The sequence below is a fragment of the Stegodyphus dumicola genome, chromosome 3 (genome assembly GCF_044657685.1).
Source record: "Stegodyphus dumicola isolate Sdum_Otavi_A_Nest chromosome 3, ASM4465768v1".
NCBI lineage: Eukaryota > Metazoa > Arthropoda > Arachnida > Araneae > Eresidae > Stegodyphus > Stegodyphus dumicola.
In genome coordinates, this window is record NC_140770.1 from 204,148,895 (window position 1) to 204,166,990 (window position 18,096).

Here is an 18,096-nt window from a genome sequence, read left to right on the forward strand (position 1 = left end):
TCAAAACACTAAAATTTCTTTACATGTTTTAAAGAAACATGATTCATTTATGTAAAGATTATTAAATGGCTAATTTTATTATTGAATTTTTAATACAAATTAACTGAAATTAGAAACTGATTTTGTAAAATAGTTTAATTATGAATACTTCAATTTGGGGACTATTGGATGTTTAAAAATGTTCGAAAGATTTTTAATATCTTAAAAATAAAAGCAAAATTTTCTGTTATAATATTTTGTATTAATAATTCATTTTAATTTCCTTGCTCAGTTTTAATATATTCACAAATTCAGTTTTAAAAACAAAATAAGTTGTATAAATATTCTCAACATTTCTGATTTTTCCAGAGTAACCCTAGGAGAAGGATTTGAGACTGTCTGTGTAAAATAAATAGGTTTTAGATCATCACAACACCTTCACATACTTTCACTGGAAGTTTCTTTGTATATATACTGGGTATTAAGCAGTGAAGAGAATGTATTTAAAAGGTTAAAGTGATATTGTAACTAGTAAAAATTTGAAATCCTGATAATATCCCATACGCTGTCGGTGGGACCTAGATAGGATGTCCTAAGGATATACTGGGATGTGACATTAAACACTCAGGAGGATGAGTTTAGGAGGAAACTGGGATATTACGGGATGTCCTGAGGATGTAGTAAGTAGGACGTTAAATCCTAATAACGTCCCATACGCTGTCGATGGGAGATAGATAGGATGTTTTTAGGATATGATGGGATGTGTTTAGGAGGTTAGTGGGATATCCCGGGATGTCCTGAGGATGTAGTAAGCAGGAGTTCATATCCTAATAACATCCCGCACGCTGTCGATGGGACTTAGTTAGGATGTCCTGAGGATATCCTGGGATGTGACATTAAGCACTCGGGAGGAGGTATTTAGGAGGTTTGCGGGATATTCCGGGATGTCCTGAGGATGTGCGCATATCCCGCGATCAACATCCTCGGGATATCCCAAGGATGTTTTTGTACTATGTCGGTCTGCAGCAAATTCTTACCGGTTTAGATCAGAATGTACTCGAACACAAGCCAAAAGCTTTATAAACCCTGCGGGTACAAGGTGAGTGAGTGTGTCTCATCTAGTTAGTCCGTGCGGAGATGAACGAGTTGGCAGCCGGCCAGCGAGTGCCGAGTGGGTCGTCGAGTGCATCGAAAAGTCTCTTAGTGTATCGCGGTTAGTGCATCGTCGAGAGAGTGTGTTAAGCTCCGAGAATGACTGAACCGAAGAGTTGGGAGCTGTGCTCTGTGTGTCGTCGAATGCATCGCGAGTTGTAGCGTGGAGAGTCTCGAGATTACGCAGAGTTCCGAGAACTACGAGCACAGTCGAGAGCTGTACTATGGTGCTTTGCAGTGAAGCTGTCTCCACCTTTATTGCCTGATAGTGTGAAAGCTGTGTCACTGATTGTTCCAGCGTGTTTATTGTAGATTTTCGACGACTGTAAAAGTGTTGTGAAGCTGTCCTGATTAATATTGGCTAAATAAAGTGTGTTTCGATACTTCATGAAGTGCTGTCGTCGTTATTCACTCCAAATCCACACGAACCCCGTACGAACGTGAAGGAAGAAAATAAAGTAACAACTGGCGTCAGAAAAAAAAAAAAAAAAAAAAAAAAAAAGAAAAAAAACCGTAACAATACATTATATTGAATATTCATAACTTAAATTCAGCTTTAGCCCGACTCCACTATTTCTGATTTTTTGAGTGAAACTGTAATTTCAGCCTCAAATAAGACGAGATCAGCTGTTTTTATAATAATAATAATAAGTTAACTCTATTTGTCCTTAATTTAATAATTCATTAAATTTTTATTTATCTCAAAGTTAAGCAAAATAGTATTCTTATTTTCGCTCAAGCGGCAGAGCTGTTTTTGTTCCTGAAGAACAGAGACCTAGTTTTTGTTCAAAATCTATGCCAAAATAAGCTTTGGTTTTTTTGCCTAATTTTGAGTTTTACACCTTTGTGCTTCTTTTCGAATTTCTATTTATCTCTTAACATTTTATTTATTTTTATAGTTTAATTATTAAATATTTTATCAATTAATTAAATATTTTATTTATTTATTTTGGTTTCTCTTTCCTGACGGCATTCCACAAGGCTCTGGCAATTCTAATTTTAGAAATTAAGCCTTGATGCAAAGTCACGTTGTACCAACTGTTATACGCTAGGAGGACTGTACGATACATTGTTTCATGAGTCTTACGAACTATTGTACTAACAGGAACTATACATAAATTCGACAAAAACCAGTTTTTAACTATTCATATATTTTACCTTATATTCTTTACACATTCCAACATTATTGGACTTATTTTCGCAACATAGAACATCTTAATTTCTTCGCAACATAGAACATCTGCTGAAGATTAATTTGTACATGATTGCATGCTGAATATTAATTCGTATTACATGCTCAAGATTAATTCGAACATTAATTAATCTACCATTTGATTCTGAGTATCAAATTAGTGAGATCATTACATATTTTTGCTGAATTTCAGTACTAATATAAAGAGTAATTCTATAAAATTCTTCACGCACAGTATTCTTAAGAAGAAATATTAGAAATTTGAATTTGGAATTGCCATCTGAAAAATCACTTTAGAATTCAGTCAATAATTCAAAATGATTCGTTGAATAAAGGATTAGGACTGAAATGCATCATTCTGTACTTATCGGAAACCCTTTATAGAAATAGGAAAAAAAAAAAAAAAAATTAGGAGAAATCTGTAATGCTCGGTTTAATTTTGGATTAATAGTCCCTTTTTTAATTTATTTTTGTCTCAATAAATTAAAAAAAATGTATAATAATAAAAAACATTTATCTGATTTTTCTGAATGAAATCTTTGCTTCGGTAACGGCAATAAAAAGTGATTGCTTTAGAAAAAAAGATAAAAATTTCTGCCCTAGATTTAAACCGCCTTTTTCTTAAGTATTGTAACAAATGGTAATAAACAGAAAAATTCTCGGATTAGCAGAACAGTTTTCAAACAGGTTTTCCGAACTCTCGTGTAAATTATTCTCCAGCGACCTTTTGATATGGTAACAGCCTTAATCCTAGTTTCTTTTCTTCCTACATATCTTTCCTATTTTATTTTCAAACTGTCGCTAAAATTATTTTTTATTCATGAAATTTTTTTTTTCATTATTCCATGAATATGACATTGTGTCGCGAATTTAGTAATCATTCTTAAAGCAACGCCGTCAAAGAGATTTTTTTATCACGATAAAAGGAAACTAAATACTAATCACAAAAATAAAAAAAATAATAGTTTGTAATAATAATAATAACAAATAATATTACAATTGTAGCTGCTCTATTTATTTTAATCACTTCATCCCGTTTCCTTTGTTCTTCTTCCTTTTCTTTCCTGTCCTTTTCTAGATACTCTTCTCTCAATGCTATCTGAAAATAAATTACTTTTAGAAGTCAAATATCAGCCATCGGAATAACGTATCACTTTCTAAACTTGTGAGCAGCATCCAAATAAGCGAGGCAATAAGTGGTGGTGGTGTATTTAATATGACAAAGCACACTAGGGCTATGTGCCTAAGGGGAGGGATGCTTTCGTGGAGGGCTTTCTAAGGGAAACTGGCTCGTATACACGTTACACATGGGCAAAACCACGAAAACGCCTATGCAGCCAGCCCGTTCGCGGGATTCGAACCTCGGACCGAACTACCAGTGTTCAGCGACTTTACCGCTCGGCCGCTGGTGGGCCGCGAGGAAATAGGAATTTCCATATAATTAATTCACTTAAAATAGGCTTACATTTCGCTTTGTCATATTTTAACTTCTCGAAAATATTTATGTACAACTAATCTTAGCATGCTGATTAATTACTCTAAATCTTTTTCAGTTTCCCTCTAAGAGAACTAGTACATAACTGTCTAAAACAGGGATTAATCCCTTTTCTTTAATTATCGCCTTTTGCTATACATAATATAGCCTTGCATAGGAGAAAATCTGGAGGCTGACTTCAGTGCCAGAAACGATGTATTCTTTCTCAGCACTCGGGCCTCTTTTTTAGCCCAAAGAGGCAATTTGGCCAGCAGAGCTATTAATTTCATTTTGGCATTTTGCGTCGTCCATTATAAAACTATATATAATTTGCGTTTCACTTATATATAATTTGCGTCGTTATATATAATTTGCATTTCACTTTTCAAATTGTTTCCATCAAATATTAGAACCTGGATTATATTTAAAGAGATTAAATAATAAAGAATGTGCATAAATGTATGCATGTTTCTCGCATTCGGATAAAACAACAGACCTAGAGCCATCAAACTTTTGAATAACGTAATTCTCCACCGAATATGGAATTTAGAAGCCCTATTTTGAAATTTGTTTTATTATCGATTTCATGTTTTGTCAACAATTTCAAAGTTATCAATGGCAACACTGTATGAAAAAAAAGGAAAAAAAAAAATTAGCGCGTAAGACTGTGTTTCGGAAATTCTAAAGATATTCTCATTTTAAAATTATTTTGCGATTTTGCTGTTGAATTGAATTTTATAGTTTAATTGCGAAGAACGTGATATTTAATAAATGAAGGTGACACACAAAACATTAAACAATGCCCCTTTGGACGTAATGTTAAATCTGAAATCTTTCAAATTTAAAAAAGAAATTGTTTCAGATTAGGATAGTTGACACAATATATTATCGCCACATTAATTCTGTTATTGGTTTTAAGAGAAAGAAACACACTAAAACTAAAAACACACTTTACACTAAGTTTAAATCATGACACCTTACGTATTAACCTGAAGTGTCAAAAGTTTTTGTTTCCTGGTTTGGCAGCAAAAAATTATTTACGAATTTGTTGCTGCTCGGAAAGATTGAACAGATTTCATTCATACTTTTGTTCATTTTCTTTTCAGGTATACGCAAAACTTATAAATTTTGGTTTCGCTGCAGAGCGCTCATCTGGCAAAATTATTATCCAATCTTCTCTAATGTATAATCGACTCAAATATATATTTAAAGTCACACGGTGTTTAATGATCAAAAGCAAAAGTATGTTCTTTGGAGTTAGAGTCTGATAATTCCATATGCCATCATTTGAAGAGAAAATTCTAGGACATTATTAAGATTCTGCGAATAAATCATAAAGCGCGATGTTTTTCACTATATAGAGCCTCTATGACAATTAAGCCTCACCATTAATTTTAGACTGATTGAAAAATACAAAACAAGATTCCCAACAAATTATTGTAATTTATGGAAGTGTTTGTGTTGAGTGGCCCGTATTTTGTTGTATATTAGCTTTTATTTGTTTATTATTTAATATGTGTTTAATTTTATTGTAATTTTATACTTATTTCTGGAATATTTTTGTTTATTTAGTTTCAGTATGAGGTTATTTAGCATATTTGTACCCAGGTATGAGAGTTAAATTCCCTGAATAGCCACTAATATAAACCATGATATAAGTGTATCGATACCATGTGAGTATTTGTTTTTTAACCTATTTGAACAAATTTTATATACATATGAAAAGCTCTAAAGCTCTTCATATTTTTCTATGAATCAGCATCAAATTTGGTATGAATATTCTTTGGCAGCCCAAGAATAAAATTATGGAGGTCTTCGCTCCCATCCACCCATAAAGTCGAGGAATGTTCTGAAAAATTGCAACAAACAACGTTGATAGAAATATCTGTGAATTTTTGGCAACAATAAAGAATTCCCACATATGAATTCACGCAATAAAGAATTCACAAAGTTAATCACACGTTCTTTGCATTCATTTGGAAGAGAGGTTGATGCGAAATACAAACAGTTGCAACTATATTTAAATGATAACGTTATTTAGGCAAGGAAATGCGACACATGCCTTTTTAAATTATTCTTCAATTTATATATGGCCATATTAACATTTTTAATCCCTTCTGCTCCGTTGCAGACTGCGAAAGTCAGGTGCTATAGTTAGCAATCGGAAGGTCTGTATAAAAGTTTAAATATTTCTTTATTTGAAAAATAGGAAATGTCTTTGATTTCGAATTCTGTTTTGAAGAGTTTGAAAGAAATTTGGCAGTAGAAGTCTAGAAAGAAGTCTTAAAGTTTTAGTGATCGATGATTGGCATTAGCTAATTAGAAAATTTATGTATTTAGAAAATCAAGCATGCTTTGATTTTATTTCTGCATCTCTATTTTCTCTAATACAACCATATTCATGCTTCCCGATATTCACAGACATTCAAAGTTCTCAAGAAAAATGAATTTTAAAACATTATCTGTGGACATACAAAGCATATAGAAACAGTATGAATACTTTTTTCTTCATTCACTTATTTAACTGAAAAATTGTTTTTAGTTAGTTGTTTAAGAACAATTCAGGTATGTAAGAAAAACGAAATAGCAGGAAGATACGTTTTTATTATTTGATGTTAACTATAATATTTTTATATCTAGAGATTCTTAGAACATTCTACATATTTTTAGAGCAATTTAAATTCTATGTTACTCAACACATAGATTTCAGTCTAGCTTTGTAGTTCCATAAACGTAACTGTTAACTGGGCATGACGATATTTTTCATCATGCCTGGAAGACTACCAAAATACGAATGACGGCATTTTTCGTCATTGAAGTTAACCGTATTATGTTGAACGCATTACGTTTTACGTTGTTCTTATAGTATATTTAATCCGAGCGTGGTTATGTGGCATCATATTGCTGACCAGTCATATACATGTACAATTATTTTTTTGCAATCTGGTACTTGAACGCTATTCGCGAACAACCAGTCGGCACACGCATTGTCCGCTTATACACTGTAAATCGAACTTGTACAGTTTGACTTCCTTTTAGTCTGCATTTCAGTATTTTACGTGTCTGTGATTTCAGTAACTGCTATTTTTTTTTTTTTTTTTTTCAAAATATGGCTAAAAGTTACTTGTTTAAAAGTATGCCGCATTGCTTCAAGAAGCATCATACTGCAAATTAGTTCTTTGAACACTGAAAATATTTGATTTATATATTAAATATCATAAAATGTTTTGTGGAAATAAAAACATCAATAAATAAAAACAATTTTTTTATTACTTGAGGTATGATTATATTATTTATCACTGCGAAAAAGGTTCCCTGTGTGAAACGAATTCCATAAAATTTTATTCTCTGGTTAAGAGGTTAATCTTCTGGTATATTTTAAAAATACTCTACAAATACAAAAAACCCTCATTCACTTCAAGCCAATTTTTTCAAAATCCCGAACTCATGCAGCTAAATATGTACTTAAATTTCAAGCTAATACAGAAAGATGATACATTATTTGCAAAGTAACAAATATCTGTATTAGCACTTTCCCGCCTAGCCTGTTAAAGCGGTTAATGACGCTGATTGTGGACCGATTGAAGTAGTTCGAATCTCGGAGAAGACATGGATGCTTGTAAATGGCGAAAGTTCTCTCGAGAGGTTGATAGAAGAGGAAGGCGAGTAGCAAGGCCAGCAGTTATATGTAGGGGACTGCACAGGTGCCTCAACCATAACCTACGAGTATATTAGCATTTTGGAATAAAACTGAACAATCTACCTTTAGCGAACCATGTTAACATCAAATTTTGAGCAAAAAACAGAAAACATGCTGCTGAAACGTTGTTGAAAGACCCACCCCCACCCCACCCCGAAAAAGTGAACGGTAGAGTGGCATAGAATATTCAAAACTGGGACAGAAGAGCTAGAAGATGTGAAGAGCTGCCGCCACAAGCAGACAAACGAAAACAATAGTGAGAGATATTATTAAAGTTAACATAGGGCGAGATGAGATGCGATCCCGTTCCTCTCTGAAGAATTACAGATAATTCGGACTAATTTTAACTGGAATTTGAATATAATGAAAACATTTTGAAACTTATGATTCAATTTATGACTATTTGCGAAGTTTATGACATTCAAGTTAACAATGTTCTAACTGGGAGAGATTTTTCTGAGATAAATAGAAACTGCTTGGTTAAATCATTTTTCATTATTCACTTGATTTAGCATTTTATGATATCTTGAGATTTACAAAATTAAAACCTGAAGTGAAAGAATAAAGCCTTTGTAATGTAACTGATCTCCAGCATAATGTAAGAGTTTCTCAACATATGAATTCTATAAGTAAGACACAATAACACGCCGAACAAATACTAATTCAGAAGTCAAACATTCTGAATTATATGAATTCTATGCTTCCAAAAATTGGGACAGCCATCTAATTCAACGTATAGATACCATTAGCAGAAATAAGGAAAACACTAGAACCTCTTTTATCATCCAAGATGCAGAGGAGTAATGACAGTAGACTGAAGTGCTGAAATTGCAGAAGAGAGGGAACTTTTACAGAAACAATGTCAGTGTTTACAAAGTTCAAAAATAATTATTTAGAAAAACAGCCTATAAAAAAGCAGAAATTATTCAGTAAAGAAAAAGCTTAGTTTAACAAACTCAATATTCGACAAATATCTTCATTTCATGATGGAGAGCATTGACTGGAAGGAGAAAAAATGGTTCCCATTTTCTCATGATATTAGATACAGAAGCTAATGTTATAGTTTTATGATATGGTGTAATTCAGTGCAGGAACAAGAACTTTATTAGAGGTGATTATTACTTGAATGCCATTTCATACACATTGTCCATAGTGAGCCTTATTATTTGGCCACCACGATTAGATTTGTGATATCTGGGTTTCTTCTTCAGGGAACATTTTAATAAACTTGTACACGAGACTCCCACTGATTAAGCTGAGAATATGGTTATTAGATTTTATTTTGCCGTTTTGAGACACCTGGTACTTTCTAGAATCTACATCTATCAAGGCACTAGCGCTTTCAGGCGTTTACTATGACTGGTTGTTCTCTTTTTAGTATTTATTATAAAATAAGCTTGTAATCATCATTTGATTACTTGCTGAGATAACGTCATCTTGCTTCAGTTCCAACTATATGTTGTGTTACGAAAAATGTTTGTCTTCGAGTGTTCCATCTTCCTATAAAAACTGTCCTGTATATTTAGGAACTCCTTATATAACAGTGAGTGTTATACTAGCATGGCAAAATAGATAGATATTAACTTTTTATTTCGTTCTCAAAGTATTCTTCAATTAAAGTTATTAATTGTCAAAATAATTTATATAAATTATTGGTTATCTGATTTTTTGAAAAAATCCGATCGCTTGAGAATGTATATCTATATATAAATGCAAGCTCTAACGTTCCGATCCATTTGGAACAGAAGACATTCATTACAGTTACTGTCAATAACCAGAATAATAATGATACTGACATTTATGTTACACAACAAAGGTAACTTTTGTTTTGAGAATCTTCTGAATTCTACTCAGTCACAAAATTTATCTTTCGCCATACTGCTATCGATTTCTAAGTAGATTATGACATTTGTGCAGTTATCTGAAGGCTAATATTTCACTTTCAGCTCATTCAATTCCTAAACGAAGAAACGGAAATGCAATTAATGGTATCTTTTGTAAGCTAGATAAGATTATTTACTTTCTTCATAGTTTTTCTTCTCATCTTATGATAAAAAGAGTATATCGTTTTGCGAACGGATATCGCATTGCAGTTCGGGTAAAAAAAATTAAATTTCTAAATTTTGTTTTCTAATTTTCTTTCGAATGTGTAATAAATAACTAAATAGTTAAATGGTACTAATAGCCAGATTACAAACCTTTTTATTTTCAGAAATAAAAATCAAAATTTTAAACAAATAGTCAAGTGAAACTTAGTTTGAAATATTTCATGATACGTAACTACAGGAAATTATCAATTGTGAATCCTTATAAAGCAGTGGATCTCAACAACTTTTGCCCCATGACCCCTTCCACCATGGCTAGGCAATCATCTCTCCCTACTTTACTAAATTCGAAAAATACGTATACATGTTTTTTAAACTTGGGTTAATTTTTTAATGTTTTTTTAATTAAACAAAAAACTTGAATAAAAGTAATTTTTTATACTCATGAAATAAAACTAAATACTTAACAAATACTAACTAAATACATAAAAGACTAACCGCCTCCCCCCCTGAAAGCATGAAGTTTTCCCCCAGAGGAAAATTTCCCTCTGTTTAAGAGGAGTTATAGAGCATATGAATCCTGTTATAGAGCATATGAATCATGTCAATAAATTTTGAGGAAAAGGATACTGAGTTTATCTGATTTCTTAATCTTTATTTGTACCAAGAGTTTTTTAAAGTAAGATGCCTAGAACTACTTTAGAGCTAAATAATGAACTTCCTTGTGTGTGTGTGTTCAAATTTGTTCAAATTTCAATAATTTTTGTGTCAGAAATTTTATTCAAATTTTCCGTCAGAAATCACCAGGCATCGAAAATGCTTAAAATTCGATTAAAATTAGCTCAGATCTAATAATTACTATTGATTTTATTCTATATTTATGTCACTTGGTTTCATTTAACAACAATCATCTACAATTTGTAAAAACGTTTAAATATTGTTTCTATGCTGAAATATAATCATTTTGTTTTACTTACCATTTTAGAAACCTTCTTGATTTTTCTTGAATTCAGTTTCCTGTATTTATTCAGAATTGCTATTTCTCTTTCTTTCTCGGACCATTTATCAAACATTTCTCTTAATAAGGAGTCTACTTCTTCGCTACATTCCTGAATAAGAATGGTATAACTTATCAGAAGATAAAATATAAATATACAAGCAACATTTTATTCTTCTCTGTATAAAAGTCTACTTATCTAACTTTGTGAATTAAAAGGAGGAAATTTCTATCATTAAATCTTCTTAATTTCCTTTTTGATCATGTTGCATTATAAACTATCATGCGGTTTTATTCTATTATTAGTTAGTGGATTTGGATGAAATGAAGTTAATTTTTGAACATCTTCTACCGATCTATATTTGCGAAACTTTTTATACTTGTGTTTGCGATGACAATACAATATTTTTCAAAATCCTTTCCAAAATTCAATATAGAGATATTTAAATTTTTAATTATTTAGTGTAGCAAACGTGTGTTCGGTACTAATTAATTGCCCAGGTTTGGTGTTTTAAATACTAACCCATTGAAAAGTTCTGTTTGAAACACTAAATATAGGATGATTAATAGTTTTAATTTGTATTTTTATTATTTACTCCAGTTCTTACATTTTGATAACTAATTGCTCTCTCGAAGAAATTTCCTTATTGCAGCTGAATTATTTTGTGGAAGGTCAGTCAAACTGGTTTTAGTTAATTATAATTTAATTTTGAGTGAAGAAGGTCTCAAATTTATTTATCATAAGTGTCTAAAAGTCTTCTAAATTAAATTTCGCTTGTTTTTGAAATTTTTCATGACATTCATTCTTTGATTATTATTTTTTTTAATTTACTAACTTATGTCCATGCACATAAAGTTGCATTTAATGCCATACCTTAAATATTGTAAAATGTTAAAATAATACATTTCACTTAAAAATGTGGTTGTGATAGAAAATTTTTGTTACATTTAATCATATCTATAAACACTGGTATACATCATTTTTCAATAATCTATATATTATTTTGTGTATTTCTTTTACAACCAAGATCTGGCATATGACTTGCTTTTCAAACTGATAACATGATGTAATAATGTAATCTAATGGTTAAAGTTTACTATAGAACGGGCCAAAGTTAATAAATTATTCTTTGATAGAAATTTATTCATGTGTTCAGTGTGTCTCATCTCTTAAAATTGCTGAAGTAAATTTTATGTACTTGCATTTAGGAATTTTGACTGTCAGAGTGTAATTTTGTTTCAGTTATTATAAAATGCAAGGGGAAAAATTCATACATAGCTCTGTATTTAAAATTAGTTAATTAAATTCCCTAATAAAGAGGGACGTTTTGTTGTTTTCAAAGTCGATAGAGTTAAATTCAAAAATATACCACATTAAGGGTTACTTTTTAACCTAATTTAAAATTTTCATTACCTTAACATGTTCAATAATTGTTATTTGGAATGCTAACTCAGATATTGTAATAATATCAAAATTTCTTACCTATTGATAGGTAATCCAAATGTGAAACAAGAAAAGAAAAAACTAAAATGTAGAAGTATATTTATTTCATAGCTCTAAGAAATAAAAACAACACGAGCACTATTTACTGTCTATCTGCATAGTATGGCATGTCCCGTAAGACTGAGATTTGTATGGTCAAATCCATGTTTCAATTAAAGGAAATGCATGCACAGTCTTCTCATTTTAACTTCGATTAAGGATTCTGTATATACTAGCATAAGAAATATATTAGTTCATGCAGTGTTATACATCAATATTTATAGACAATTGTTGTGGCTATGTTTATTATAATCTTGTTCACCGTAATGGATGGAGTGCCTAAACCATCATGGTGTGTAAACAAAACTCAAATCTTCATCTCTATATACTGCTCCGCTAGTGTTTAAACCACTGAAATGGTGTTATGGTAGAACATCTTTGATAAAAAATTACTCTACTGTAACCCTTGGCGAATCGTTTCTTTTTTGATATTAAGATGGTCGCCTGGGAGGATCGGCACCAATTTCAAGATGGCCGTTACGCAAAACCAAAATAAGAAGTCAAAGGCGTACACAAACTCGGTGTCCATGTACACATTAACCTATTTTAACTTTAAAAAAAAAAAAAAAAAAAAAAAAAAAAAAAAAAAGAGAGAGAGAGAGAACTGCACAAACTAGGCATTGTGCACTGCCTTAACTGTCCATGTACACACTGATTTATTTTCACTTTAAGAAAATCAGAAAGTTTAAACTATCAGGTTAACCAGAAAAAATTCGCCGCTGTCTTAACACACAGAGACAACCAAAAATACACAAACAGAGAGGAAAAAGTTAGCAAATATATATGTTTCCTAACATAAAAACATTAAACCACAAATCTTTTAACAAAAATTAACGCACAGAGACTAATAAATAAATTAAACGTAATTTTTTTAACATATCTTTTTTTTCACATGCATACGTTTAGGCTTCTCACCACCATCTCTTCCATCCTCTCCAGATAAGCAATGAGATACATTCCGCAAGAGAAGAAGAGGAAGAATGACCTTGCTTGTTTGCATTAGCTATACATAAGTCACGTGATCTCTGAGGTCATCTGCATTGTTTGTTTACAAAAGGTATACATAAGTCGCGTGATCAATGAGGTCATCGGAATGTATCTCATTCAATTAAATTTTTCGTCCCTTAGTCACCGCAGACATACTCAAACGATGGTACCCACACCAAAATAATAGCAAGTTTAAAATACAAGACCATACCACTTACCATACCACTTACGTGCAACCAAACACAGCAATTGAAAAGAATGGTAAGAACCAAAAACCCGGGTCCGTACAAAAGGGTTACTATTACAAAAAAATAGCGCAAAACTAAATTTATCACAACACGTTGGCAATATTTGCAGAAATAACCCCTTTTTTATTGACAAAAACTTAATTTTTTTTCTTTTCCAAAGGCTACTTTCGCCAACATTATCAACATCAGGGTTACCGAAAAACTTGACGCAATGGGCTTCCAGATTTCACGAACAACCAATACCACTTTGCGATTTTTTCAGACAGAAACCAAGGTGTACCATACAGTAAAGATTAGCCACATCTTCATTTACTATTGTTACAACATAAAATATACTTCTTTGGTAAATTTCTGCAGTTAAATTCAAAAGTTTAAAATTACATATTGCTTACTATGATCAAATTTTATTTTCTACACGTAGCTAACAATTACTTATGTGTTGTCAGATAAATGTTACCAGATGCAGTTAATTATTTTTTACTTGCCAATCTCATGAGACAAGGTTTTTTTTTTTTTTTTTTTTGCTCCTGCAAGACAACTTTACTTTATGTTGCAAAATAAAATCATTCTCACTCTTTTTGGACTTGCCTACACATTAAATTTAAAATAGTTTTATGATTAGGTAAGATGTGATTATCATAATTTTGTTTCTCTCTCTTTATCTTGGCAACTTTATATATTGCTTCGGTATCCAGGTTACCTACCAGTGGCTGATTGATAAAACTGCTCATATGCTCAGCTGGTGGATTGAGTTTAGTTTCTGACATAAAAAATTTTAAAAGGCATCCCCCATGTTTATTTTACTATAATCGAATACTCAAATAATTGCTACTCTGTTTATAGGTACTAAATGTTAAAATATTTTAAATGCTTCCTTTAATTTGCATTCTAATAGTCATTTGTTTAAATTTAATTATGAATTATATTCACATATAGTAATTGAGAGTGTTTTTTTTATTTTAGGTGTTGTGAAAAGCAATGGCAGAGATCCAGTTTATCAAGAGTTCTTATATACATAAGAATACATATTCCTCTTTTACATGGGTATAAAATTATTTTTCAGGAATTTAAAGAAAATGTGATAAATTGGATTAATAAAAACTATTTTGAATTTTGAAAAGTGTTTTTCTTCTGTTAATCATAATATAATGCAATAAATTTCTGAATGTGTTTATTTTTCATCCAAATAAATAGGTTTACAAAAATTTGTCATATTAATAGTTATTAAATGTTTATTATAACAGATTTAGCTGAACTACTTTTTTAGTCTCTCTGGAGATGAAGTCACAAAGGTAAGTGGTTAGATATTTTCCTGTAATCCCCATTAAGTAATTTTATCTGGTAAATTACCATTACTTATATACTAAAGGTGAAAGAATAAGCTTTCCTTGAAGAAAATACAAAAATTTTTAGACATTTAAAAAAATTGGTATACGTAAAAAAATTCTCAAACTGCCACATATGCGAAACTTAAAATGTTATATATGAAATATTTCAAAAATATAAATATTTTCACTCTTTGTTAACTATAATTCACTGCATTTGTTATATATAATCACAGATTAAGGTAGCAGTGCTTTTCTCGCTGTGATTTCTCATGTATTTTGATTCATAAATACACGTACATAAATCCACGTATATTGATTTCTCTTTTAAAACCGAATAAAAAATGAGCTAAACATTCTCGTTGACATTGAGAGTTGAATAACAGCTCACCTCAAAATAAAATGAATTAATAAATTTATGGAAAATTTTACACAGCATATATTGAGCAGAAAGAGTAAACTGAATATATTTAGAAGCATTAATAACTGATAGAGTTGATTACGGAATAAAATGCCTTAATTGCATGGTAAAGAGTAGATCTTCTTTTGGAGTTTTTCTGTGTTGCGTAAAATGCAGATTTAAATTTTTGATATTGATTGTCATATAAATGGCAATTACTGCTTTATTTTGCTCTGAAATGAAAGGTTAGTAATAAAATTCTGGATGAGATAACCTTTAACAAGCGCTAGAATTTACAAAATTTAATTTGGTGCTGATTTCAACTGGTAAATTTCATTTTACTGAATTTTGCATAAACTAATACCACTGAACCAGTGCAAATTATTTTAAGAACTTTTTTTTTAATCCAAAAGGGCTATTAGTCTCGAAATGTGACTTCATATCGTCAATCGTAAACTTGTCTCGCTTTTCCTCCAAGTCTTGCCATTTGGCAAAATTTAACTTATTTATCTTTAAAATCTAATCTATTATCGATTAAAAGCCAAGTTATTTAAAAGCAACACACACAGTTCTTAACAATGCATTTTTTTTTACTTTTTAATTTTCTGATTGATTTATAAAGCATTTAATTCATGATATATCTAATTGAAAACATTTAATATTTTTATATAATTACATGATATATTTCTTCACTTTTCAAATATATAGAAGATATATAACTTTCTGGTGCCAGTATCTTATAAAATGTTTTGCTTTTTCCACTGCCCCATCTGTATTGATAATGCATGCACTGAGCTTTTTTGAGTGACTGCTAACATCTGAGGCCTTTCAAATTTTTTTTTAATTGTGTGAGTAGAAAGATATAATTTTAGAAGAGCTCCTTGAGCTACCTTTTGAGTGATGTAAAGAATTAAATTTGATGATGTAGTGAATCATCTTTCTTTAAAACACGTAAAGAATTTTTAATGTTTTAATGAGACTGTTGGGAAATTGTTAAAAAGAATTCTTTTTAACAATTTCCCAACAGTCTCATTAAAACACTAAAAATTCTGTACATGTTTTAAAGAATGATGATTCATTTATGTAAAGATTATTATATGGCTAATTTTATTATTGAATTTTTAATACAAATTAACTGAAATTAGAAACTGATTTTGTAAAAGAATTTAATTATGAATACCTCAATTTGGAAGCTATTGGATGTTTAAAAATGATCTAAAGATTTTTAATGTCTTAAAAACAAAAATCAAAATTTTCAGTTATAATATTTTGTATTAATAATTCATTTTAATTTCCTTGCTCAGTTTTAATATATACACAAATTCAGATTTAAAAACAAATTAAGTTGTATAAATATTTTCAACATTTCTGATTTTTCCATAGTAACCATAGCAGAAGGATTTGAGACTATCTGTGTAAAATAAGTAGGTTTTAGATCATCACAACACCTTCACATACTTTCACTAGAATTTTCCTCTGTATATATACTGGGACGTGATATTAAGCAGTTGAGAGTATGTATTTAAGAGGTTAAAGGGATCAGGGATAAATAGAAGGCTGCTCATTTCTTTGTTCGACTCCTCGCCGACGCGAGCCTAATGGGGGGATGTAACAGGCAATAATCTGACGTCACTGTGATGCCACCTGTCCTGATTTCCCGCGTTTAAAACAGTAGTTTCATTGAGCTGCGAGACGATTTTCTAGAGGTTACATATCCCAAATTAATTTTAATAATAATATATATATATATATATATATATATATATACATCTGTTTTCTAATAATGTATATATTTAAAATAATTTATATATATGTAATTTTAGTCAGTTTTTATTTTAAATTCTATATTGTATCGTTTACGTAATATGGCTTTTTGCGCTGCAGTAACGTGCCGTAGCACTTACAAAAGTATGAAAGGATGAGATATTTTATTTCATGGGACCAAAGGATCCAAATGAGAGTTTGCTTTTAACGAAAAAATGGATACACAAATGTCAAAGAGAAGATTCTATTAATGTGAAGATCTATGAAAAATCGCTTGTTTGGATAGCCACAAAAAGAAACTGTTGAAATGGAATGCTGTGCCGAAAGTAAATTATGATGACAATAATAAATCGAAATTGATGATGACAATAATAAATCAAATTTTAATGATTTTGAAATAAAACTCAATGAAAATGTAGATCATCCTGAATGTTTAAGGATAAAGAAGAATGCATTGATAATTTGAAGAACAAAATAATATCCTCAGAAAATTGTATTAAATTGTATTAAAGTATTAAAAAATAGAGAAAAGAAAAATTTTAGAATGTTTGTTCAGCGACAAAGAAGGTGGATGACATCTAGACAGAAATTGTTATCCGAAATTAAAATCTCAAATAGCGAAATTTGGGGGGGGGGAGCACAAATCGGAGAATTTGGAAAAATGTCTAAAGCCTATTTTTATAAAGACGCAGATTAATGCATTACTGAAAAAGAAAAAAATCAGGTGGACTAGTGAAAATATTTCACGTTGCATTGTCATAAGAGCTCTTGTCATCTTATTAAAGCTATGATTTTTGGAAAGAAAAAAAAATTAAGAAAAAAAAATTGGAATATCTTTACCTAGTATTATCAAATTAAAGAAATGGTGTTTATTTTATTTTTTATAGTGTTTTCTAAATTTTAGTGTAGTCCAAGAATTCAAAGTAATGTTCTTACTTTAAAGAAGGAAAGAGGCGAATATTTGTATTCTGTAGAAAAAATATGCGTTCTCAGTTTCGATGAAATGCATATAGATTGAAAACTCTGCTATGACTATAAACTGGACTAAGTTGGTTCTTTTCAAAATGTGCAGCTTGTTTTAATCAGAAGTCTCATTTCGCGCTCTGCCTCAAATTACTGAGAAACCGCGTTTTAGATAGAGAATTTGTTTTAGAAGATGTAACTGTTTTAAATTTTGATATTATTAAAGAGGTTTTAAATAGAGATTGAGAAGAAATCAAATTGTGTCACAAACTAAAACCAAATTATTTAATGGTCAAAGGAAACGAGAAACAAAAAGTCGCTCCAGAG

General features: G+C 30.6%; 1 protein-coding gene across 1 annotated transcript in view; it reads right to left on the reverse strand.

Moving 5' to 3' along the window:
• Positions 1–18,096, reverse strand: part of LOC118192575 (dynein regulatory complex protein 9-like) — a 124,739-nt gene that overhangs the window by 5,136 nt on the left and 101,507 nt on the right. The window contains exons 6-7 of the mRNA XM_085812389.1: positions 10,520–10,651; positions 3,321–3,422 (exon numbers count right to left, since the gene is read on the reverse strand). Coding sequence (XP_085668515.1) covers positions 3,321–3,422; positions 10,520–10,651 — 234 coding nt within the window. The remainder of the gene's footprint in view (positions 1–3,320; positions 3,423–10,519; positions 10,652–18,096) is intronic.